The sequence below is a fragment of the Saccopteryx bilineata genome, chromosome 7, assembly GCF_036850765.1.
Source record: "Saccopteryx bilineata isolate mSacBil1 chromosome 7, mSacBil1_pri_phased_curated, whole genome shotgun sequence".
Classification (NCBI taxonomy): Eukaryota; Metazoa; Chordata; class Mammalia; order Chiroptera; family Emballonuridae; genus Saccopteryx; species Saccopteryx bilineata.
In genome coordinates, this window is record NC_089496.1 from 21,451,601 (window position 1) to 21,477,805 (window position 26,205).

General features: G+C 42.4%; 1 protein-coding gene and 1 non-coding gene across 2 annotated transcripts in view; both read left to right on the plus strand.

The window, feature by feature from the left end:
- The first annotated feature begins 10,223 nt into the window (after positions 1 to 10,223).
- Positions 10,224 to 10,385, plus strand: LOC136311271 (U1 spliceosomal RNA). The gene has a single exon (XR_010726707.1). It is a non-coding gene; the product is annotated as a U1 spliceosomal RNA (small nuclear RNA).
- A 13,171-nt stretch (positions 10,386 to 23,556) lies between these two features.
- CDK14 (cyclin dependent kinase 14) overlaps positions 23,557 to 26,205 on the plus strand; it is a 635,411-nt gene continuing 632,762 nt past the window's right edge. Inside the window, exon 1 of the mRNA XM_066239829.1 lies at positions 23,557 to 23,876. Coding sequence (XP_066095926.1) covers positions 23,786 to 23,876 — 91 coding nt within the window. The 5' untranslated portion in view covers positions 23,557 to 23,785. The remainder of the gene's footprint in view (positions 23,877 to 26,205) is intronic.

A 26,205-nucleotide genomic window follows, 5' to 3' on the forward strand; every position in this document is an offset into this window, starting at 1 on the left:
GCTAGTAAAGCAGACAGGTCATGTCTACAAGGATAGAGTCATTTGTAATATGAGGCCCTGGACTTTTCTCAGCAAGAAAAAGAATCATTTCAGATTTAGCCTTTTTTACTAGTAGACACAATAAAAGTAATATACTTACTCTATAAATGGGTATTTGAGATTAGACTCTTTTTCATCATGTCCCATCAGGGGTACTATCAAATTGTCTAAATCAATAAGAACCTAAAGGAAGGAAGAGTGGGGGGAAGAATGAATATTTATTGAATGCCTTCTTTGTGTCCTAAATGCTCTTGGGTTTCTTATCAATTTAATCCTCATGGTAATCCTGGAAGGGAGATGTTATTATTCCGTGTTATACAGGAGGAAAGTGAATCTCCAAGAGGATGAGTTGCTCCAAGGCTCACAGCAACATAATAATCACAATAACCACCTATTATTGTATCACTATGCTTGATCTATGCAAAGCACTTTACATCCACGGTGAAGTTTAACCCCACGTGGTGAATTCCATTACTCCCATAATACAGACCAGGTGACTTATGCATCCTGCCCATGGTCACGTAGACAGTAACCGGCAGAGAAGGAATTCTGAGTCAATTCTGGCTGACTCAAATCCTTGCTATTCTTACTGCTCTGGTTTGACTCCCCAGGGAGATGGGTACACTGTTGCAATTTCTTTTTCCATCTTGAGTTCTCTTTCTCTTTATCTATGCCCACTCAATCATTCTTAGTTAGATATCTCTCTTTGATAAAAGGCACAGAAGCAAACGTGAACAGACAGGTCCTTTATCATCATACTGCATCGCACAATCGGTCTCAACAGTGGGCCCGTTCTTACCTCAGTCATTTTCTTGTCCAACATAATTCTCTCCTTTCGTTGTCTCCAGACATTTTCACTCAAGTCCTCCTAAAATATTTTAAAAAACCATACATTCCTCACCACATTTTAAGTTGATGCCTAACATTTTTATCATGTTAAAATAGTACAAATATATATATATAAATTCCAACACATTATAATGACATTTAAAAATAAACTGTCACATCATTGTTTGCTATGTATCTAGTAGAAGCTAAATAATATAGTAATTCAATACCCATCAGACTCTTTAAATATACACAAGTCAATTCTCTGCATTTAAAAAATTTTTTGTTCATTTTTCTTCTTGAAATTATATTTCCATTCCACTTCTTAATATATAATACTTATTATACTTTAAAGTATACTTAATGGTCTCTGGCCGGTTGGCTCAGCGGTAGAGCGTCAGCCCCGGAGGGTGGAAGTCTTGAGTCTGATTCCCAGTCAGAGCACACAGGAGAAGCGACCATCTGCTTTTCCACCCTGTCCCCCCCCCCCCCCCATCCTTCTCTCTTTCTCTCTCTTACCTTCCTGCAGCCATGGCTGGGTTTGAGCAAGTTAGCCCTGGGTGCTAAGCATGGTTTTGCCTCTGGCACTAAAGTAGCTCTGTTGCTCAGCAACAGAGCAGCAGCCCCACTTGGGCAGAGCATTGCCTGGTAGGGGGTTTGCCAGGGGGTTCCTCGTCAGGGTACCTGTGGGAGTCTGTCTTCTTGCCTCCCCACCTTTCACTTAATAAGAAGAAAAAAAGAAAAGAAGAAGAAATAAAGTATACTCAATATACTTTAAAGTACTTATTTCATGAACAACATACTTCTATGCAACAAAAACATGAAAATAGAAGTAATTTAAAATTTCCCATGACCGTAGGTTCAAAGTGCTAGAAAATTCCACACTATTTCTCAAAATAGCATAAATATGTTACAAATAGTGAAGAATAATTACTAAACATAAAATGTAAAATTACATTGGAATTACAGTTCTTAATGAGATCTTTTTTGCTCATATATTCAGGGACAAATATAACAGGGTTAAACATGAATGCCGGGTATATGATTTGATAGATATAGACTGAGAAACTCTTTACTTAAGTAAGTAATTAAACAGGAATGATGGAGTCTTGTTATGGTATCAGGGCTCGATTCTTTGAATTTTTCTCAGTTATATACTAAAAATTCCATGGTAATCTATCACCAAGATTATTTTTAGCCCTGGCCGGATAGCTTGGTTTGTGAGGACATCCTCCCAGTATGCAAAGGTTGTGGTTGTGGTTCTTGGTCAGGGCACACACAAGAACAGGTCGATGTTTCTGTTTCTTTCTCTCTCTCTTTTTCCCCTCTCTCTAAAAATCAATATAATTAAAAAAAATTTAAAAGATTGTTTTTAGTAACCTTTTATCTGAGGACTTGATTGGGTGCTCTTCTCTTTTAAATTTTTATTTATTTATTTTAATTTATTCATTTTTAGAGAGGAGAGAGAGAGGGAGAGAGACAGAGAGAGAGAAGGAGGGTGGAGCTGGAAGCATCAACTCCCCTATGTGCCTTGACCAGGCAAGCCCAGGGTTTCGAACCGGCAACCTCAGCATTTCCAGGTAAACGCTTTATCCACTGCGCCACCACAGGTCAGGCTGGGTGCTCTTCTCTTTTGTGGAAAGTAGAGACTTGGTGTCCATCTGATTTGCAAAAGGATTAATTGTCCTATCACTCCAATGAGCACACTAAAGGTTTCTACATCCCAGGCAATGGCTTAGGAGGTTTGGGATGAGTGTGAGGTGCGCCTTCCTGTATCCAGTGATAAAAGAAAGGTGATTGCTCACAAAGGAGATAAAAAGGGAGACAGAGCCTGATGCTTTGATCACAGGAGTTTTCTTGAGTCATTCCAGTTTAGAAAAGCTTCTCTGGAAAAGGAATCCCTTGAAACAAGTTGTGCCCCTTGTTAAGACTTCACATGCCCCTCCCTCTTCCCCACCCCTCCCAGTTCAAGGTTCTTATTACCTCTAACATTTGCTTTTCCAACTTATAGCTCATTTGACACTTTAGCACTCTGGAGCTCTTGATAAATGGTGTGGCTAGTCTTTAATATTTGGACTGTGAAATGGGACTTTTTTCTCCCCGTGTTTAGCACATATTTTGTTAAACTTTAAGCTTTTCTGAAATATCCCTAAAGGCCTTGTAAATAAGACAAGTATGTAGGCACAGATGTTTAAGTACCCTTACCAATCCAATTGAAAGAAAAAAGACCCTGTCTGACCGGGCAGTAGTACCGTGGATAGAGTGTTGGCCTAGGATGCTGAGGACCCAAGTTTTGAAACCCTGAGGTCGCCAGCTTGAGCGTGGGCTCACCCACTTGAGTGCAGGGTCGCTGGCTTGAGCATGGGATCATAGGCATGGCCCCATGGTTGCTGGCTTGAGCAAGGGGTCACTGGCTCGGCTGGAGTGCCCCCCCACCCCAGTTAAGGCACATATGAGAAAGCAACCAATGAACAACTAAGGTGTCACAATGAAGAATTGATGCTTCCCATCTTTTTCTCTTCCTGTCTGTCTGGCCCTGTCTCTCTCTCTCTCTCTAAAAATAAAAAACAAACAAACAAAAAACAATAGAAAAGACCCTGAAGACCTTGGCCAGGTAGCTCAGTTGGTTAGAATGTCATCCCAATATTCCAAGGTTGCTGGTTTGATCCCCTGTCAGGGTACATACAAGAATCAACCAATGAATACATAAATAAGCGGAACAACAAATCCATGTTTCTCTCTTTCTCTCTCCCTCCCTCTTACTCCCTCTCTCTCTAAAAATAATAAATAAAAAATAAATTAAAAAAGAGAGAAAAGGCAGGAGGAAGGATGATCACAAAATACTCTTGAAAATAGAGAGGGGATTTGAAGTTAGAAGAGGTTGATTCTGAAGGAGGGGCTGGACATCAGGCTGCAGTTAGGCCGGCCTCTTAGGGCTACACAGACTTTGATTGGTTGCCTCCATCCAACATCTATTCCTGGCTTCCTCCAGCAAGAGCACCCCTGAAACAGGCTAGTGAGCCAAGGCAAATGGAACAGGGAAATTGAGACAGAGAGTTAAATGGCCAAGCAATTTATTTACAACTATCTGGTAAATTGTAAAATCCTAATTTCCCTAACCAAGGACACTTAAGAGTAAATGGTTTATACTTGTTTCTCTTCCCCTGCCAGAGGGTAAATAGTTTAAATTACCCTATTCAGGGAGATAGTTAACGAAAACCCAATTAGTGCCATTTGTACCAATAACACCCAAGGAAGGATCAAGTCAGGGGAATAAATCTCATTTTGGTGCATCAGCATAAAGCTGATGACTATATTATTGGGATTCTCACCTAAGACCTCCACTGAACTCCCAGCCTTTATATATTTTTTAAATTTTTTATTAAATTTATTTGGGTGACATTGGTTAATAAAACTATACAGGTTTCAGGTGCACAGTTCTACAGCACGTCATCTGTCTATTGCACTGGGTGTTCACCCAGGTCATTTCTCTCGGTCACCATCTACCCCCTCCCCTCCTCCACCTCCCCGCACCCGTTTCCTCCTGCAGTTCCCACACTGTGGTCAGTGTCAATACATTCTTTCCTTTGCTTAATCCCTTCCTGTCACCTTTTTCACTCAGCCCCCAGCCCCCCTCCCCTCTGACGGCTGTCAGACTGTTCATATCCACGAGTCTGTCTCTATTTTGCTTGTTAGTTCACTTTGTTCATTAGACCCCACATATATAAATACATGAAATCATATGGTACCTGTCTTTCTCTGACTGGCTCATTTTACTCCCAGCCTTTAAAATCCATTGCAAGGGAAGGGCCCAGCTGCGCTTTTCCTCTCGGGAGCCGGCGGTACCTTTCCCTTCCCCCTTCCTCCACCCTCTCCCGCCCCCAGGAGCATTACCTTTACCTTTTTCTCTCCTAAGCTCCAAAGGCCCTTCTTTTGCTTCTGTAACTTGTTTCAGAAGCCCAGCTGGCTCACTTGTAACTTTCTAAATAAACTTTCTCTTATAATTTGACTTTGGATTCTTTCTTTGCTGAACTAAAAAGCCAAGGTCCATTTTCACTGCCAACACCTCCAGAAACATGCCAGCTTATTCTCAGTCGCGTGGCTTTGGTGATTGATCTCATCTCCATTCTCCAGGTAACACCTGGTTCTTTACCTGATCCAGTACTGTATGTCCCATATTTCTGACTGTAGGAATTGACTGGTTCAAGAGAGCACATAATTCTTGGATTGACAAGAGATTTTGCCCTTGCATATAAAATTTTTTTTAAATATATGTTTTGGCAGATGCTCCTGGCAGAGATGCTTTCTTCGCTGCTGAACAGGAGTGAAGAGAAGGAGCCCTGGGAGTCTCTGGCAGCCGTTTGCAACCACAAGGGCAAAGCTCCCTTAAAAAAAGATCTAACGCTGTTTGTAGTACAATTTCTTTTTCCATCTTGAGTTTCTCAGATGGAAACTCTTGGCAGAGCCAGGAAGTGCAGAGAAAGAAACTGAGAACTAGTCATAGTCGGTTGACCCAAGATCAATTCTCCCTGACACAGATAATTCCCAAATATCCTATTATGTGAACCATGAATTTTTCTAATTGTGTGCGTGTCTGTTAATATGAATTAGTTTCTTCTTACTTGCTACATGAAAAATGATAATTCATATAATCACTACTGTGATTGGAATATCTCTGCATTTATTTTGTTATCTATTTTTTTTCACATATTGGGACTAACATATACAATGTTTACTGATTAATTTATATTTTAAATTTATTTATTGATCTTAGAGAGAGAGGAAGGGTGTGAGAGAGAGTCAGACAGACGGAAACACTGATCTGTTCCTGGATGTGCCCCGACTGGGGATTAAACCCAAACCTTGGCATATTAGGATAATACTGACCAATCGAGCTATCTGGCCAGGGCAACATATACATTGTTTAAAAAAAGAATACCATACCATTGGTCAAGATGATTGAAAAGCCAGAGACCTAGATTTTCATTAATTTCAGGAAAGAGATGTTGGTATTTATAAGGATCAATTAACAGCACTTCTCTTTCCTCTACCTGATCTCCATAGACATTGAGATCCAAATCACAATGTCACCATTCATTACTGATGGAGCTGCTGCGGCCATGACTCAGCTGTGTATCATCGCCATGGACTTCCTAATACTTAAGTCCTGAGCTGGACTTTGCACTCAGCCACAGGCAGTGCTGAACCGAAACTCCTGAACAGGAGCATGCAGACAGGCCCGCACTCTGTGCATAGGCTAGCTTCCCAGAGAACGGAGAAAGGAGGGCAACAGCACTCAGTGTCTAATCCAGGGGTCCCCAAACTACGGCCTGTGGGCCACATGTGGCCCCCTGAGGCCATTTATCCGGCCCTCGCAGCACTTCTGGAAGGGGCATCTCTTTCATTGGTAGTCAGTGAGAAGAGCATAGTTCCCATTGAAATACTGGTCAGTTTGTTGATTTAAATTTACTTGTCCTTTATTTTAAATATTGTATTTGTTCCCGTTTTGTTTTTTACTTTAAAATAAGATATGTGCAGTGTGCATGGGGATTTGTTCATAGTTTTTTTTTTACAGTCCGGCCCTCCAACGGTCTGAGGGACAGTGAACTGGCCCCCTATGTAAAAGGTTTGGGGACCCCTGGTCTAATCCCAGTCAGCGTGTCCGTCCTTTTATCTGGACTGAGATGAGTGAGAGGCAGGGGCTGAGACTCAAGAAAGCAGATACACAAAATCATGAAATTAGAATTGTTACAAATAGTAGAGAAAAACAACAAACAAGGCCCTATAAAAGAATAATCGAGTGAGTTTGTTTTAAGAGAGGTAATCTGGAAAGGCTCTGTGAGATGACATTTAAGTTGCGATTGAAGGATGAAGAGAGGAGTTTGGCATCCTGCAGCGTTCCAGGGAGGAAGATCAGCAAGCACAAAGGCCCCAGGGAGGGGAAGAGTGGGCCCCGAGGTGGCCCGAGGTCAGTGGAGAGTGAGGCAAGGGCGGAGCCGTGCAGAGTCTGAGTGAGGGTCCGTGGTCTGGATTTCTCTCCAAGTGCAATGGAGCTGTCACACCACTCAGGAGAGTGACATGAACTCAGGAACTGGTTTGTTTTTTTAAAAAAAATTTTCTGTTTTGAAAATGAACGGGGAAGGTACAAGAGCAGAGATAGGGAGATCAAATGGAAGGATAAAGCAGGAGTCCAGGTGAGAGATAATGATGCCCTGACCTAGAGCAGCAGCAATGGAGATAAACAGGTCTAGACAGTTTGCTGATGAACTAGATATGGTGAAATATGGGAAGTAAGGAACGTCTTGCTTTTTGGTTAAAGCTAAAACACAATATTTCTTTTCTTCCTTCGTTCCTCTTCTTCCCTCCTTTGTCTTCTTCTTCTTCTTCTTCTTCTTCTTCTTATTATTATTATTATTATTGTTATTAGTAGTAGTAGTAGTAGTATGGGGAGAATGTGTCAGTATTTTATTTATAGACATGTTAAGATTGAGATACATAGTTGTGATTCAACTGTATGGATATATGAATCTGAAACTTACATATGGGATATGCATTTAGAAATTATCAGCAATAGATCGCATTTAAAGCCATGAGAATGATTGAGAGCACTTAGGGAGAGAGTATATAAAGGAAAGAGGTCAAGGAATTAGTTCACAACATTAGAGGTCTGATAGGAGTAAATGTGCTAGAGAGGATATGGAGAATGAGTAGACAGTTAGACAGATGGGAAATCAGAGTCTAGCATCATGGAAGTCAAGGAAAGAGAATTTATTTATTTATTTTTAAATTTTATTGATTGATTTTTTTTTAGAGAAAGGAGAAAGAGAGAGAGAAAGAAACATCAATTTGTTGTTCCACTTATTAATGCATTCATTGATCGATTCTTGTCTGTGCCCTGACCAGGCATTGAACTCACAACCTTGCCATATTGAGATGAAGCTTTAAGTAAGTGACTGAGCTACATGGTCAGGGCAAGGGAAGAGCTTTGCAAGGAGGGAAAAGCCAACTGTTTTCCATGTACTACCAGAGTGCTGTAAGATGAGGTCTTACCTTGCCTTTGACAGGAGCAATTTCCCTGGGGAGAGGAAACCTAATTGTGCACTGAAGAATGAATGGGAGGTGAAGAAATGGAAACAGAGTCATAGGCAGCCCTTCTGAAAGACTCTGCTGTGAAGGGTAGTAGAGAAACTATGAAGGGAAGAAAATATGGGGCCATGGGAGGAACGTGTGTGTGTGTCTGTTTGTGTGTGTGTGTGTGTGTGTGTGTGTGTGTGTTTAAAGATGGGAAACGTTAAGCTGTTCGTTTGCTCGTGGAGATGACCCAGTAGGGTAGGAGAGAGTGACATGCAGAATAGAAGGGTTAAGCAAAGCAAAGAGGTCCTTGAGAAAGAACTGAATCCGGAGCATGAGGGATGAGTCTGGAAACAGAAAGGAAAGGCCTGTCATCTACCTGACACGGGAGACAAAGGAAAGGAGGGCACAAGCGGATAAGCAAAAAGGATGAGGGAGGTTCCCCCTGACACTTCTGTCTTCTTACTGTTATTCAAGACCTAGGGTGGAGTAATACAGATATATTGTCCCCAGTGTCTTAAAATGATATTTTCATACTGTCATACATAAATCAAAATATGATTTAATATATAACATTGTGGGAGTTTCCCTAGATATAAATTCCCAAAGAAAAACAACTTCCTTGGTCAGAACACGTGTACAAATTTTTTCACTATGAGTACATTCTAATTGACCATATTTAGGATTAAATATAAAATAATCATGAGTATTCTATAATTATAGATATAATTACTGACATTTGAAATCTGCTTGGTTGAGTACACCAGATAATTAGAATTTCATGTTAAATAAGCTGAGGTTCAAACTCATATAGGACTGAGTGGTTTACACAGAGAAAAAATTCCATGGCTAGAGAACATTCTTAACCTGGGCCAGGTATTTCAAAACTCTGCTGTTTTGGTCATAAGGGAACACCAGATGGGGATGGAATGGGGTCGGCCTGGAGAAACATGACACATGACTTTGTGCAAACTCATCACCACTGTTGGGAAAACAACACGAAACCATAGCCAAGTTGGTAATGTTACCTCTGGCCTATAAAGAGTAGTACATTTTTTGGCCGTCATTCCCAATAATTTATCTTGGTGTTACGTAATGTGTTTCCTTAAGAAAACTCAGAGAGCCCTGCACGAGTTACTTCATTTGTCTTTATCAGAATCTGAAGCTGAGAGCAGTTGTCCACACCTGCTCAATAGAAACATGACACCGCCATACACGGGATTAAACAATTTCTAGTACCCACATTTTAAAAAGGAAAAAGAAATAGTTGAAATTAATTTGAATTTTTTTTTATTTGTATTTTTATGAAGTGAGAAGCAGGGAGGCAGAGAGACAAGACTCCTGCATGTGCCCTGACTAGGATCCACCTGGCAAGTCCAATAGGAGGCGATGCTCTGCCCATCTGGGGTCTTTGCTCCATTGCAACCAGAGCCATTTTAGTGCCTGAGGCAAGGTCATGGAGCCATCCTCAGTACCCAGGCTGTGGGAGGGGAAGAGAGAGAGAGAGAGAAAGGAGAAGGGGAAGAGTGGAGAAGCAAATGGTCACTTCTCCTGTGTGCCCCCACCAGGAATTGAACCCGGAACATCCACATGCTGGGCCAAAGCTCTACCACTAAACAAACCAGCCAGGGCCTTAATTTGAATATTATATTAATTTAACCCAATATATCTAAAGTACTATCATATCAACATATAACAAAGATAAAAAATTGTTCATGTGATATATTGCATCCTTTTGTTGGTACCAAGCCTTTGAAACCCAGTGTGCACTCAGCACTGAGAATATATCTCATTATGGACCAGACCACTTCAAGTACTCAGTGGCCACATGGCATCTCAGTTTTCGAGAATCCTGGAAAGGGCAATGGATGGTTTCAGAATCCAAAGTCCAGGTGCTATTGCAAAATATCCTGAGTCAAAATTGGTCAAGGTCCTCCCGAGACTTCCCATCACTCCTAGAACAACAACTAAAGCTCTTACCTGTGAGGCGGAACATGATACAGCCCTGCCTTCCTTGCCAACCTTATGGCCTAACAACTTCCCCCTCTGCATACTGCACCCACCTCCGCCCCACCTCACCTCAGGATCCTGGCACTTCCTCCTCATCCGGCCTGGAATGCATTTTCTCAGGGCTCAATCCATACATTCATTCAGTTTGGGTTTTTTTTGCTGAAATGTCATCTCAGGAAGGCCTTTGATCTAAAATAGCTTTTCTCTCTAGCCAGTCTCCAGCTACTGACCTGCTTTCTTAGTGTTCAATACACTAGGCACTAGAAATGACATGCACACTCACCCAGCAGGGGAGGGACCGTGACCACACAGTGGCTTTCCCAGGGCGAGGCTCGCCCATTGCACTCTGGGTGTGCTGTCCCTGCGACTTCCCCACATGTGGGGAACTCAGCTGCATAATCTGTGGTAGTGAGGAACCACGTGTGTGCTCTCCCTGCAACAAAAAGAAAAGATAATGTACATGCATTTTAAAATTTGTTTATTGTCTATCTCCTACACTAGAAAGGAAGTTCCATGTGGCCAAGGGCATTGCTTGATATACTGTTGGATTGCCAGCACAAGTACATGACGGGTTTGCTGAATGGATGAGTGAAGAGTATTATTTGAGGGTAAAGTGCAGTGTTTAAGAGTATACACCCTGCAGTCAGATTCCTTGAGATCAGATTTCAGCCTATCTGCTTACTATCTTTATGAGTAATTGCTTAACTTTGTGTATGTGTGTGTGACTGAGACAGAGAGAGAGACAGATAGGGACAGACAGACAGGAAGGGAGAGAGATGAGAAGCATCAATTCTTTGTTGTAGCTCCTTAGTTGTTCATTGATTGCTTTCTCATATGTGCCTTGACTGGGGGGCTATAGCAGAACAAGTGACCCTTTGCTTAAGCCAGTGACCTTTGGGCTTCAAGCCAGTGACCATGGGGTCATGTCTATGATCCCACATTCAAGCTTGCGACCCCACACTGAAGCTGGTGAGCCCATGTTCAAGCCAGATGAGCCCGCACTAAAGCTGGTAACATGCGGATTTAGAACCTGGGTCCTCTGAATCCCAGTTTGACGCCCTATCCACTGTACCACCGCCTGGTCAGGCATTGTTTAACTTTTTTAAACTTCAGATTTCTCATCTGAAAATGAGAGTGTTAACAATAGCACCTATCTCATAAGAACGATGTTGCTTTGGGGACTAACCGAGATAAAGTATGTTCTAGCTCATAATAAGCACTCACAAAAATGTCCTATTATAACCTTTCGTTAAACAGAGATTAAATGAGTGCTGTGGCTAAGAGGTAATCCTCAGTGTACTCCACCACACTGCTTTTGATGTAGGTACTCTTTGCCTGCTGCCTGGGCAATCTCATCCTCTCCCTGGCCTTCAGTTACAACGCTACTGCTTCCAAATCTCCATCTTCAGCTTTCTCTCCTGAGCTTCTGGTCTGCATCTGCAGTGGCCTTGTAGCCATTCCACTTGGATATCCCAAACTGAACTCAACCCGGTTGTTTCTTCCAACCGTTCCTCTTCTATTAATGCAGTGGTTCTCAAACTTTCTGAAGTCGGGGTGTATTTAAAATCCTACAAATAAGTGTGCTATATACAAATTTCTGAGATATATGTTATAATAAATAAGTCAAATATTAAAGAAAAAATAAAGTCCAAGCGTGCTTTTATGGTAATTAAATGAAATAAATACAACAAAATTAAATTTACTCCAACATTAAAAAACACTTTTATGTTACATTTTTTGAGTTATGCTTCTTAGAATTTGTAAAAGAGAGGTTAAAAAAATAAACGACAAAGAAGTTCTCTCTCTCTCTCTCTCTCTCTCTCTCTCTATATATATATATATATATACATTCTTAGTAAGATTTAGTAAATTTGGCAGGTCCTGGCATTCTTGTGTTTATGAGAAACATGAGCCTGATGTGTCCTAGTGATTTCTTCAATGTTTGAGCATATATTTGAAAGGCAAACTCTCATTTCTTCATCAATACATTGAAGAATTCCTCTCTTTTTACTCTTAATTGTGTTAAGGGTAGAAAATCATAATTCACATAAATAGGATGTTGAAAATTGTAGTAAAATGCTCGAAGCTTTCTTAGATATTACAACATAGTCTTCTTTTATAGAAATCCAAAAGGCTTCAAGAGACAATTCCTTATGTTCAAAGCATCAATCCATGATCAGTGGATATAGCTGCCAGTTCTTCTTCTGTTAATGTTAAACCAAAATCACTTGAAGCTTCCGTGAATGGGTTTCTAACCAAATCATAGTGTTCAGTGTTAAGTGAGGGAAAATGCTATAAATTAAATTCTGCCCATCAGCCTTCAAGTCCTATTTTATTTACATTTAACTTTTACTCACTTCAAAACCAGATTTTTTAATATCATGCTTCTTTTTGAGAAATCTATTCATTATATTTGGGTGTATTTATCTAAAAATAATATGATGTGTTAATGATAAATTTAATAATATGTTAACAAAAAGAGCAGTATTTCTGTAATGAAATGGTATAATAGAGTAACTATATTTATTTTTATATCTGGGCACATGCTGCAAACCAGTGCAGCTAGTAATTCCAGGTCCTGATTTGGAACAGTGCAGAATTAAGAAAATACGGGGTCAGGAGGGCCCTGTAATAGCTGCTGGCAAGAACAATGCGTGCCCCCAAACCGCATCTTGCTTTATTTATAGGGCAAAGTGGGCCATTAGCAAATGAATGAGATCTTTGATCACATTTCCAAGGCAACCCAAGAATTTTACCAAGTGTAGAAAACCCCCACCATACATATCATCTTAACTTTACACCAAACAAAGGATAGAAGAAACTTGCCTCCAGTCCTTCCGGGGAACATGGGGGTAGTGTAAACATTCCAGCACCACAGCTTAACAGCCTTTTGCAACCTAATCAGGCAGTGAGGTGGGGCTTGGGCAGACTGTCAGCCAGTTCCCCACACCTCTGTTCCCCAAAAATCTAAACTCCAAAAACCCTGTTGGTTTTTTGGTCCCCAACAGGTACATATTTCTCTGGAATACCATAGGGTGCACCTGGAAATCTTCTAGGGTGCACCAGTGTGCCCTGGCACACACTTTGAGGACCACTGTATTAATGAATGGCACCTCACCCACCCAGCTTCCAAACCAGAAAATGGAGGGCCAGCCTTGAGTCCCCCCTCTTCTATCCCATAGTCCAATCATTCTGAATATACGCACAAATCTGTGTACTTCCACCTACTCCTGTTGTCATAACCTGAATCCAGGCCAAATCACTCTCTGTCTAGCTTCCAAGCCAGACCAGCTCAACTTTCTAATAGATGCCTCTGGATCCATTCTTTCCTCCTCATTCTTCTCCACAAAGTAACTAGAGTAATCGTAATAAGATGCAAATCTGATCGCACTACCCTATCACGCTCAGAGCTTAACTGCTTAGAGCTTCAAGGTGATAGGTAATTCCCCATGGCCTTTAGCACAAAGTCAGGTTTTGTGCACTTGGTTACAAACAAAAGGAAAAAGCAGGCCTCCAACATACCCTCTCCCAGGTCAGTGCCCACCATTTCCTGTGCTTTCCCGCCCCAGAGGGAACCCATCAACTCTTTTCCCTAACTTCTCTGGAATTATCTCCGAATCTCTAAAGAACGTGTTTGCATTGCTATTTAAAAGAAATCCAGTGACTTCCAATTCTAGAAAATGAAGATTTAGCTTATTTTCACCCAATCCAATGATGCCCACCACAATACACAAACACTTACCTTCCTCATTTTCTCAACGTGACCTGACTTAATTATATATTGAATTCAGCATTTGCACTGATGTGGCTTTGTAAATGTTATCACATCTCAGCCATAGAGTGCTACCCTATTAATACTTTTCTTTTCCTGTACACTTTTGTTTTTTTCTTGAGTTTATAACTGTCTTTTCCCCCATGTAACCTGGTTTTTGTAACAAAGACTTGACTCCCTTTTTGATGTTTGACTATTTACAGCCTTCAATTTCTACCCTTCTTTATCCTATCTGCTTCACAGCTGGCTAACCAGGATAGGAAGACCTGGGTAGGCACTTACCTCCAACAGCTGAAGGGAATTTCAAACAGCATGACTCTAGCCCATGTTAGGGGAATTCCCCACTATTCTGACTCTACCCTTTAACCACAATAAAATCCCCAAACTACCCCTGGCCCTTCGCTCATTTTCTCTTCTGAAGCCTGTATGAACGAGCCCTTTCTCTGCTAAGAACCTCAGGTTAGTGTTAGTACTAAATATTCTATATTTCTATTCACTGTGGGTGCATTGCAGAGGCGGATTTAATGGCGGACGTACCCGGCGCGCACGCTGGGCCCCGACTTCTGAAGGGCCCCGCAAAACCCCAACTTTACACTTTTTTTCTAATGACACCAAGTTTGGTTTCACATGTGCAATTTTAACATTAATAGTACATAGTATTTTTTATTTATTTAAAAATAGGATTAACGTGTATTTTTATTTTCCCCGTCTCTCTCTTTTTTTAAAGGGGCCTAATATTTTCTTCTGCGCCTGAAACCTCAACCGACCTTAATTCGCCTCTGGTGCATTGTGTCGTGTGTCTGGATTTCCAAATGAATTCCTGAGTGTGCAATTGTGCCCACTGATGCGGAGACTGATCTATGTAGTTTCCATGGACTTTTTTTTTTTTTTTTAAGATTATGTTCATTAAACCTGGGGACAGTGAAACAATGAAGGTCGGAGGCTAGAAGAAGCAGCAGAAGAGAGCCTGGGCAGGGCCGCTTGGTTCTCTAGAAGTCAGAGAAAACAGGGCCCTGGAAGCAGGTGTAGGGGGTTAACAAGTGATGAGCTGCCACTGCCCGTTGCTCCCCTGGTTGCAAGTCTCATGAGATTCCTTACATTTAGGAGACGCATGCCTGAGAGGGAAGAGAGAGGCATGGCTGTGCTCCCCGGAGGGAGAGTGGCCTGCACTTAGCATGAATACATCCCCAAAGTGCCCCCACCCTCAGTTTTGTAAATCTTTCCTCAACCTGCTTTAAATATCTGTCATTTTATCCATGTCATTTTCTTGATAATCTTTCTTCCAGGGCCTCTGCCCTGCTCCAGTTCACAGATTGGTTCATCTTATAGCCTCCGTCATAGCTGTGGTCCTAGATCTTTCTTTCACCATCAACCTCTCTCTTGAAAGAGAAAGAGAAAGAGAAAGAGAGAGAAACAGACAGACAGGAAGAGAAGATGAGAAGCATCAACTTGTAGTTGCAGCACCTTAGTTGTTCATTGATTGTTTATCATATGTGCCTTGGTTGGGGTTGGGGGGGCTCCAGCTGAGCCAGTGACCTCTTGCTCAAGCCAGCGACCTCAGGCTCAAGCCAGCGACCCATGGGATCTGGCTAATGATCCCACAATCAAGCTGGTGACCCCACGCTCAAGCAGGTGAGCCTGCGCTCAAGGTGTTGTAACCTGGGACCTCAGTGTCCCAGGTTGACGCTCTATCCACTATGCCACCACTGGTCAGGTCTTTTTCCTGTTTTGGTTGAACAAATCCTCTAATAGCTTCCTGAGAAATGGACCTGTGAGGTAATGATTTTGACCTTTCATGTCTGAAAAATCTATATTCTACCCTCCCACTTAGTTAATATATAATTTGCCTGGGAAATACTACATTTTTGGCCTTAGTCGGATGGCTCAGTGGATAAAGCATCAGGTTCACAGTTCCATTTCTGGTCAGCACACATACAAGAGGCAATGAATGAGTACACAGCTAAATGCAACAACTAAGTGGAACAACGAGTAAATGCTTCTCTCTCTCTTCTTCTCCTTTTGTCTCTCTTTCTCTCCCCCCTACCTTTTGAACAATGGAATTTATTTTCTTTTTTAAAAAAAAGAAATCATTTCCTTCTGCTCTTTTCTAGCATTCAGTGTGGCTGTCAAGAACTCTAAGGCTATTTTGATACCTGATTCTTTTTAGAAGCCTGTTTTTCTCTTTGGAAAGCTTTAGCATATAAGGTGGACAAAGGTATGTTTACAGTTGTAATACAATTAGTACAATAATAAATAAATAAATAATAATACAAGAATAGACTCTGTTTCGCGGAGTTTACACAACTGTAAACCTACTTTGCCCACCTCTGTATTCTCTCTGTCCACAGGGTTTACAGTTTCATGATGATGCATCTTACTGGAGCTTTATTTTCATCCGTTGTCTTGGGAGCTCAACAGGCGCTTTCAATTTGGAAAGTCAAGACCTCTCATTCCAGGAAATTTTTTGAATTATTTTCTTTTTCCCCCTCCATTTTCTGTTTTCTCTTTCTGGAATTCCCATTACCCAGATATTGAACTTTCTGGACAAGTCTGTATCTTTCTCATCTTTTTATCTCTTAACATTTTTTTTTCAATTCCTGAGAGATTTTGCCAGCTTTATATTTTAAGTCTTCACTTGAAATTTTCTTTTATACTGTGATTATTTTAATATCTAAGAGTTCATTTCTTTTCCCTCTGACTGCTACTTTTAAAAACATCTGCCCTCACTGGGTAGTACAGTTGGTTGGAGCATTATCCTGATGCACCAGGTTATGGGTTCCATCCCTGGTCAGGGCACATGCAGGGGCCAATTAATGGATACATGGACAAGTGGAATGACAGGCTGACGTTTCTCTTTCTCTCTCCTCCCTTCCCCTAAAAAAAATATATAGCATCGACTTCTTGTTTAATGACTCCAGTATCTTATAATTTCTATATCCTTGAATCTTTGAAGATATTAATAATAAGTTTTTCTTTTCCCCCCTGCATAGTCTTTATTTTTTTATTACTTTTCTAGGTTAGTTGGGTTTTTTGTTGTTGTTTGTTGTTTTTTTTTTTTTCTGCATTTTTCCGAAGCTGGAAACGGGGAGAGACAGTCAGACAGACTCTCGAATGCGCCCGACCGGGATCCACCCGGCACGCCCACCAGGGGCGACACTCCGCCCACCAGGGGGCGATGCTCTGCCCCTCCGGGGGGGTGCTCTGCCGTGACCAGAGCCACTCTAGCACCCGGGGCAGAGGCCGAGGAGCCATCCCCAGCGCCCGGGCCATCTTTGCTCCAATGGAGCCTTGGCTGCGGGAAGGGAAGAGAGAGACAGAGAGGAAGGGGGGGGGTGGAGAAGCAAATGGGCGCTTCTCCTATGTGCCCTGGCCGGGAATCGAACCCGGGTCCCCCGCACGCCAGGCCGACGCTCTACCGCTGAGCCAACCGGCCAGGGCCAGGTTAGTTGGTTTTGGTTTCTATCTTTCTTATTATAATATTCCACCAACTGTCTGTCTTGGCTGCCTGCCCATATCTAGAAGAGACACTCTAACAACTTTGGAACAAGCTCAATTTACATGGTTCAGCCTGTCCGCTGTGGGTTTCACTGTAGGGCAAGCTGCTGGCCAGAACTATGGGAAGAAAGTGAGGAGAGAGGGCGAGGTAACAGTTATACACTTTCAGCATGTTGCCTCTCGGCCTTGTCGGCTGTTGTCTTAGGGTTCAGCTTTCCTGGGAATGATAAGTTAGTTACTACTCAACTATAATTTTGCCAACTTCCAAAATTATGTTTGTTCCTTCATTATCTATGTGTTCGTAAACTTATGCTTTCAAAAAGCAAACAGAGAAACAAACCCATTCACCATAGTTTTAGTGGGTTTTCAGGAGGAACAGAAACTACCATGACTTCTGTCTGACTCTTCTAACAGGAATTACAGCATACCTAGTCTTCACTGTACCTCCCTTTCGGCCTTTGCTGAATTCTCCAGCCTTATCTCATATTCATTCTATATCAAGACCACCTTTCAGTTTCTTGAATGTACCACATTCTCCATTTGTCATCTGGGCCCCACAGGTACTGATACCTATGCTGGGAGCTCCTACTGGCTACCCAACCACCTGTATGGGTCTTTCATGCCTCAGAGGAGATGTTATGCTTAGGGTGGACATCTCTTGCCCTCAGATTAGGATAAAGTCAGATTAAGACCTATAGGACCCCCTCCTCCTATTTTATTTATTTTTTACATTTTTATTTGCAGGGGGAGAAAGAGAGAGAGAGAGAAGAATAGAGACATTGATTTGTTGTTCCACTTATTTATGCATCATTGGTTGATTGTTGTATGTGTCCTGACCAGGGATCAAACTCACCACCTTGGAGTATTGAGATAATGCTCTAACCAACAGAGCTACCTGGCCAGGACTCAATACTACACTTTTAATTTCTTTTCATATGTAGGAAGAAACAGAATACAGTGCTGGAATTTAGGAGTTTCGATCCATTTGTTAACCTGTTTGAGGTTGTCCAGTTCCTTGAACTCTCTCTGCTTCAGGATAGTTCCTATCTATATAATAAGGACAATCGTAATTATATGCAAAGTATAGTGCAAGCCCCCCCCCCCAAAACAAAAAAACACATCATGCTACAAAAATGTTTTATAATAGAAAAAATATTGGTAACTACATTGTGTCCTAATCTAAAACTGGAAGCCGTGTGAAGATCTTGGGGAGAGCCTTGTGGCATCTCTAGGCCCATTTCCTGTGTCACAGTGCAGGCCAGTTAGAAATGAAGGTATTTTCTTTTATAAAAGTCTACTGCACAAACTATAGGACAACGAAAAACAGAAATAAGACGCCATTATAATATTTATGCATTGCTTAATAGGAGAGGATAATTTATCAGCATTTCAGTGAACACTTTGACCCCGACAGTCTATTTCCTTCAAAACTATCCTGAGCTAATTTATGATTAACATCATTTGGGTATTTCAGCAACTTTTGTTTTTCCTACAGTCATTTGCAAGTACATCAATTTAGTTAGTTCCCTACTCTCTTGGAATAGATAATAGAAATACCCATAAAACGGTCAGACAGATACAGGTTTTATTCCTGAACAAGCCTGGAGCTGTGTGTCAGCAGGGAGTGAGTTCTGTACATGTGAAAGGGCTTGGAGTTAGGAGTGAGCAGGCAATGGATGCTGGTGGGGCGGGGCAGAGATGAGGGGCGGCTGCGTTAATCCGAGTGTGAATGCAGTGGTTTGCAATGGTGTTGCAGCCTTCTATTTCTGTTTCCCGCCCCTTTTGCTTTTAATTTTCTCTGTCAAAAAATAAGAAGGAGGCAGTGGAGGAGGCAGAGGAGAAGGAAGAGAGGGAGGAAGAACGCTTAACACTGGACATTATCCAACAGGTGGGACATAAAAGTTGGTGACAGGTGTTTTGGATTCCACTGAACAGTTCCACTGGTGACTCACTGGGAACTCGGGATAGGTCACTTATGGGTCACCTTGTGCTACTTCAGTTCCTGGATGTGTTCAAAGAAGGAGGATAATATTTGATTCTAAAAATAATTAACTAGGGTGACTGTCGAGAGTTCTAATAGGATATTTAATGATGTAAATTCCCACCACTTTAATAATGACACCACAACTATATGTCTTAATCTTTAACTATCTATGCTTTGGCTAAATCCTAAAAGTTTACATTAATAAACTAATGTTTTCTCTCTTCGACTTCATTTTCCGACTCTCCTCTCCGTATCCTTGTCATCCTTGTTTCCTGGGTTTCTTTTTTGTGGTAATATTTTTCCATATTGTTTCAGGTCAGTAAATCTGCTTTTGTGTCTGCTGGTACTTTAGATTCTAATCAAATCCTCTTTCTATTTTATCTTATATTAGGATTCATTCCCTTAAATTTTACTGCCAGCATATTAGCCTGCTATTTTTCTTCTATGAACAAGATCCATTTATAATATAAACATAATTTATGTATAACAGATATAATGTATCTTAAATTTCACATAACTTTTTTCTCATTTGTGTATTAATTACTCTTCACTAATGTATCTACCTTTAGTACATAAACTAGGAGAGGATAAATTTCACCATTCAACTTAGAATCAGAATTTTGTAGCAGCTATGACTGGCCATCTAGTTCAAGCCCCTCATTTAAAAGATAAGAACGCGAGTAGGTAACTCACTTACTTGTCTAAGGCCACACAAGACTTAGTGATAAAGCAGGGACTAGAACTCAGGAGTCCTGTGTCTCCTCCAGCCACTGTAGCTACTACTCCATGCTAAGTAATACACATGCATGCTTTAATTGAGGTATTTGATTAAGGTCAACCACTTGAGTTAGCCCATGGTAAGCTTATCTGTTTGTATTCAGGCACTGCACCTTTAATTCGGGCCAGCCAAAACTCTAACCTTGTGAACCAGAAGTTCAGATGCAGAACTGGCACTGATCCATCCTCCCACTGAAGATACATATGCCACACAGATGCTCTATAGCCATCCTGGTTTCTAAGGACAACACATCACTCCTCAGTGGCAGCACTACAATCTACATTCATTTGACACACATATAATTTACATCCACTATGAAACAGGCATTGTATCTTTTCTATCATAGGGTCCCCACCCCCAGGGACCTTATAATCTAAGACAAAGGCAAATGTGTTGAATCCTATAACATAAGTGTATGTATCTTAAAAACATCCACTTAAATTTTTTCTTCTTTATCATGTTTCCTTAAAAAATTAGCCATTTTAATATACAACCAACCAAGAAAGCAGATAAGCATATCATGGAAAGTTGGTTATTCATAATTACCAAGATTTATTTGGTCTATTACTACATATACGTATGCCAAGTATATTGTAATTTGGTGAAGAATATATATATTTGGAGGTTGGGAAGCTGAAGTTTTGGAGGGGGTAGGTAAAAATGAAGTTTTTTTATGGTTCAAATTATTTTTTTTTATTATTACAAAAGCAATGCATTCTTTGGGTAAAGCATTGAAATTATACTTAAAGTATTGTTTGTTTTTTTATGTGACAGAGACAGAGAGAGGGACAGACAGACAGGAATGGAGAGAAATGAGAAGCATCAATTCTTTGTTGTGGCACCTTAGTTCACTGATTGCTTTCTCATATGTGCCTTGACCTGGGGGCTACAGCAGACTGAGTGACCCCTTGCTCAAGCCAGTGACCTTGGACTCAAGCTGGTGAGCCTTGCTCAAACCAGATGAGCCCGCGCTCAAGATGGCGACCTCGAGGTCTTGAACCTGGGTTCTCCACGTCCCAGTTTGATGTTCTATCCACTGTGCCATGGCTTGGTCAGGCTATACTTAAAGGTTTAAAGTGCAAACAAAACATTCTTTTCTGGGTATGAACATTGTATGAGGATGGATCTGGGTATGCACAGTTTTCTGGCTTTTTCCCCCCCAGAAATATTTTATGCATATAAACACATATATACTTATATATTTTCCCTACAATTGGGTTAATGGTGTTTTTTTCACTTACCTATATATAATTATACATCAATATATATTGATGTGTCTCATTTAAAAAATGTTTACTTATTCCTTCTTTGCCTTTTGGCTAAGATCAAGTGTAAAAGATATTTATTTACTATACCTTTGTATGCATATAATTTATTTGAGTAGTAGTTGACCTTTTATTATTTATTTACTTATTATGAAGGTGACCTTTTAAAAAGTCATAAATATGCCTGATGAGGCGTGGGGCAGTGGATAGAGCGTCAGACTGGGATATGGAGGACACAGGTTTGAGACCCCGAAGTCGCCAGCTTGAGCACAGGCTCATCTGGTTTGAGCAAGGCTTACCAGCTTGGACCCAAGGTTGCTGGCTTGAGCAAGGGGTTACTCGGTCTGCTGTAGCCCCATGGTCAAGGCACATATGAGAAAGCAATCAATGAGCAACTAAGGTGTCACAACGAAAAACTAATGATTGATGCTTCTCATCTCTCTCCGTTCCTGTCTGTCCCTATCTATCCCTCTCTCTGACTCTCTCTCTGTCTCTGTAAAAAAAAAAAAAAAAAGTCATAAATACTAAATACTGGAGAGGTAAAACAAAGAAAAAATATGATACATAAAGAGCCATAATTAGAATAAATAATAGAACAGCCACAGACATATGGTAGAGTTTATTAACTATTTGAGTTAATAACTATTGGTTTGTCAACTCTTACCATCACTAATTTGATAGGTTGCTTTTGTCTTCATTCATAGCTGCTGATAACTTTCTCCCTAACTAAGATGAGGAAGTAGTAAAAGTGAAACATTTTTCAGTCTGAGGCCACGCTTAGTGCTATCTATAATAATCTAGATATGGTCACCAGTAACCAACATCCCTGCATTTTAACTCATATGGACTTCCTGACGAATTCCCCACCCTCCTGTGTTCCCCCTCAGCTTGATTTCCTGTTTTTTTAATCAGCTGCAATCTATCAAGACCCCGTAATGTGTTCAATGCTGAGCAGAACAAATATGTGTTTCACCTCACAATATAAGGAAGGCAGGGGGCTAGTTTTTGTTTTAGATAGAAATCTATTAACAAAACACAAACTCCCCAAAACTTCCTTTAAACCAAAGGGCATTGTCACAGGCTCACAAGTTCTTATTACACAGCCAGATGACTCAAGATTACTAAATTTCTATTCATAAGGAGTTTGCTGGCCCCAAATCAACACATTCAGGCCCTCCCCCATCTTCCTTCTCTCTCCCCTGGGAGCCTGACGTTTGGAGCACTCGTTTTTTTAGTAGAATGAAGATGATGTTTTTCATAAAGGACCCCCACCCTTCAAGTTTTGTTTTGTTTTATTTTGTTTTTGAGGTGAGGTTAGAGGTCAGATCTTTTCGGTCTTTAAGTCTTCCAATTTGGAAGTATGTGCTGAACGTGGGAAACAGACTAAGGACTTCGGTGTGCTGTAGGATTGGGCTTTCACATCAGAAATCACGTCTACGTTGCGCTCAGTGGGACGGGGATGGAGAAACAGCCCCAGCCCTGCCTTCGGGTTACAGTTGAAGCTTCTGCTTTAGCTCTTGACTCTAAACGGGCCCACCTTTCCCCTTGCATCTTTCACTTCACAGCTTCCTTGGCAAGATTAGGAATAAAACAATGTCATTGTGAAGCCTGAGTGTATCCTCGAGGCCTTTTCACTCCCCCCAGCCGGGAGGCAGCAGTGGCGGCCATCTCCCTTGTCCCCCAACTCCGTGCCCTTTCATACGCGTTTGTAGCAGGGAGAAAACCACTCCGATAGATATCGATCTAGACTCACTCACTCCCTTTTTTTCCGGTGGCCTCTCTACAGCCTGAGACGACCGGGTCCCCCGCCGCGGCCCGCGGCTACCCTGCGGGGTTTGGCCCGCCCCGGGCCCGGGTCCTCCGGCCCGGGCGGCAGGGTTGGGGGAGCGCGGGGGGCGGCCACGAGAGGGCGCCGCGGGGCGCCAGCGGGTGGGATCGGCCTCCGAAGACCCGGCTCTGGGCTCCGAGAGGGGAGCCGAGGTCGTGCTGGGGTCCCGCGCTGGGGGCCGCCGCGGAGGGGAGGCGGGGCAGCGGGAGGAGCGGCGAGGGCGGGGCGGGCAGCGGTCTCTCGCTGCGGCTCTTTCTCCCCAGCGGCCCCGAGCGCCGAAACTCGGGGCTGAGAACTTCTCCCCTCCTGCGCCCGCCGCGCACCCTGGGGACCCCCCCAGCTCCCGCGCCTTGTCCCCGGCCCGCCCCCGCCTGCCTCCCGCCGCACCGCGCCGCCCCCACGGCCGGCCCCGCCGCTCTGGGTTACAAAGGAGGGAAAATGAGCGGGGCGGCGCAGAGCCACCGCGGCCCCGGCGATCGCGGCCGCCCCCGGCACCACGTAGGACGCCCCCGCCCGGCCGCCCGTGCGGCCGCGGTGGCCCAGGCCTGAGCGCAGCCTGCAGCTCACCGCTCGCCGCCCGAGCCCAGCCCCTCGCCTCCGGCCGCAGGAGGAGGCAGAGGAGGAGGCACCGCCTTCCCCGCGCCACGCTCCTGCTGTTGTCTGCGCTCAGCTCTGGACCAGTTTGGGGAAGTTGCCGTGGCCGGGTGTCGCCCTGATGTGCGACCTCATTGAACCGCAACCGGCCGAGAAGATCGGCAAGATGAAGAAGTTGCGGAGAACTTTGTCGGAGAGTTTCAGCCGCATCGGTGAGTGGCGCGTTGCCCGGGGCACCTGGCCCGGCCGCTCCGGTGCCCGCTCCTTGGGCTCCACGCTTCTGGCGACAGCAATGCAGCGGCCACCCAGGGCTCGTGTGGGTGCGCTGATCTGCGCGCGGACGGTGGAGGGAACAGTGCTCGGGACCTGGGGGTGGCTGACCACGGAAAGGAGAGACATCCCTTTCTTTCAGGATCTATCTGGGTTTTCTATTGTGGATGATTTTAAGCCTACAACTTGGGTTTCCTGTCCTCCCCAGTACCGCTGGGGCTTTCGTGCCTGTGTGGGGACAGGCGAGGGGACTCCCTGGTCCCCGCCGCACACCGGACTGTGCAGCCGCGTGGGTCAATTGTTATTTTATGCTCGCTGGCTTTGTTTTGGCTGTTTAGTCAATAATTTAGCTTTGGAAAAAGGTGAAACGTTGAGTTGTGTCCTGGTATTGTTTAACACGTTTAACCTAAAGAGAAGTGGGACAGATACCTTGGGACCTTTTGTTCAGTACTTCAGGTCTTCAAAGCGAGAGTTGCGTGTTCAGTCTCTAGGTCTCCGAATTTTTCCATTGCTGCAGAGTAATGCGCGGTGTGAACTTGTCGGTATATTTATGAATGTCTCCCAAACTTCTTTCATTTATTAGAGCTCCGGGGCTATTGTCTTTAAACCAGCCAACGAACTGACCAACAAATAAAAGCCGACCGAGAAATGTTTAGGACATTTAAGAACAAATTCATGTGACAGACTACAACCGAGTGACAAACAGTATCACGTGGAATGGGTTTGCTAGATTCCTAGGATTGGGTATAGTAACCCCTTTTAAACCTTAAGACAGTGGCTGCCACCTCTAACATCATACCTTTCATTTATACAGGTAACTGCTTTCAACAAGAAATCGTGCTAGCACTAAAAATAACCCCTTAGTACCTAAAAAGCCTTCTAGCCTTTGTTTCACTTGTTCAGCGTGTCATCCACGTTAATGAAGGTGTTAATGGAAATGAAGCAAAAGGCGCTTAATTCTTTAAACTAAAACCCTGGAGTGCATATGAGTATTATAGTCATCCTTCTATCCATTTATTTAAAAGTCATATGTGCATTGGAAAATATGCAAACTTTCTTCAAGGAAATGAAAACATGGGTCAACATTTAGTTTCCTTTGTTATCTTTTCACTTAAAATTTCATATTGGGCTACAAAATCATCCCTAAGATGACAGTAAAGTTATGGTGTGAAACCAGTAGTCAGTCCTGGTTTTATTTGTTACATGCACTGGGTATTTGCAGTTTCACTTTTACAGGTTAAGGATGCATGTGAAGACTGTGCATTCAAATGAAGTTTGAAACCAAGAAGAGTGAAAGAGAGCAAGGTGTTGAGTGGAGGTTCATTATTAAGGAGATGTTGCAGGCCCCGCTACCCCAGACCATCACAGAGGCAGTTCTGGGGTCCATTAAGCCCTGTTCTAAAACACATTAACTATATTTACTAATGCTAATGACTCTGTTGGAGCCCTTCCAGTTTTGTGTTAAATAATTCATTGCAATTGAATCTCAGTAAGACACTAATGACATTAATATAAAAATTTCTTATGTTTAAATAATTTCAAGGTTTTGATCGACAATCAGTAAAATTTGGATTAACTGTAATACTGTCAGATGGGGTCTTTATAGGTAATTGGATTTTCTAGCTCCCGAGATTTAGTGATGTGAAACTCCTTTTGATTCCGACTCTTGTTAAGATGTCTTCTAAGATCTAGTAGATTTTACTTCCTCCGTTTTGGAAACAGTACAGTGTAGTAAACATAATTGATTATTGTATTGATGGAGGGTCTTGATTCTGAATAGCCAATGTTATTCTGGAATACTGCAAATGGAGATAAAGAAATTTAAAGTGATGATTATTGAATACTAACCCCAAGACATTTATTAGAAGTAGCACCGCAGAAAAATGGATCTGTTATCTATGTATTTTCTTGATGCTTTCTTTGCAAAGTCAAAAATTGAGGAAATCAATCTGATTATTGAAGGATTTGTAACATATTGGAGGCTGAGTTGAGGTCTCACTATGGGATTATACAGTGCATAGATTAAGGGTGTTGTGGGCTGTGTGTCAGGTAGACTGGGAATTTCTGGTGTTGCCACTTGTAGCTGAGTGTCCTTGGACAGGTCCTTCAACTTCTGAGCTTCAGTTTTTCATGTACAAATCAATTTTGTTATTGGCATTTAGTAAAATAATACGCATGAGGTCCTGTGTGGTGTATAATAAAGACTCAAGAGATGTTCATAATATTGTATTATCATTATTAGTAATTGCATCATACTGACATAATCGATCT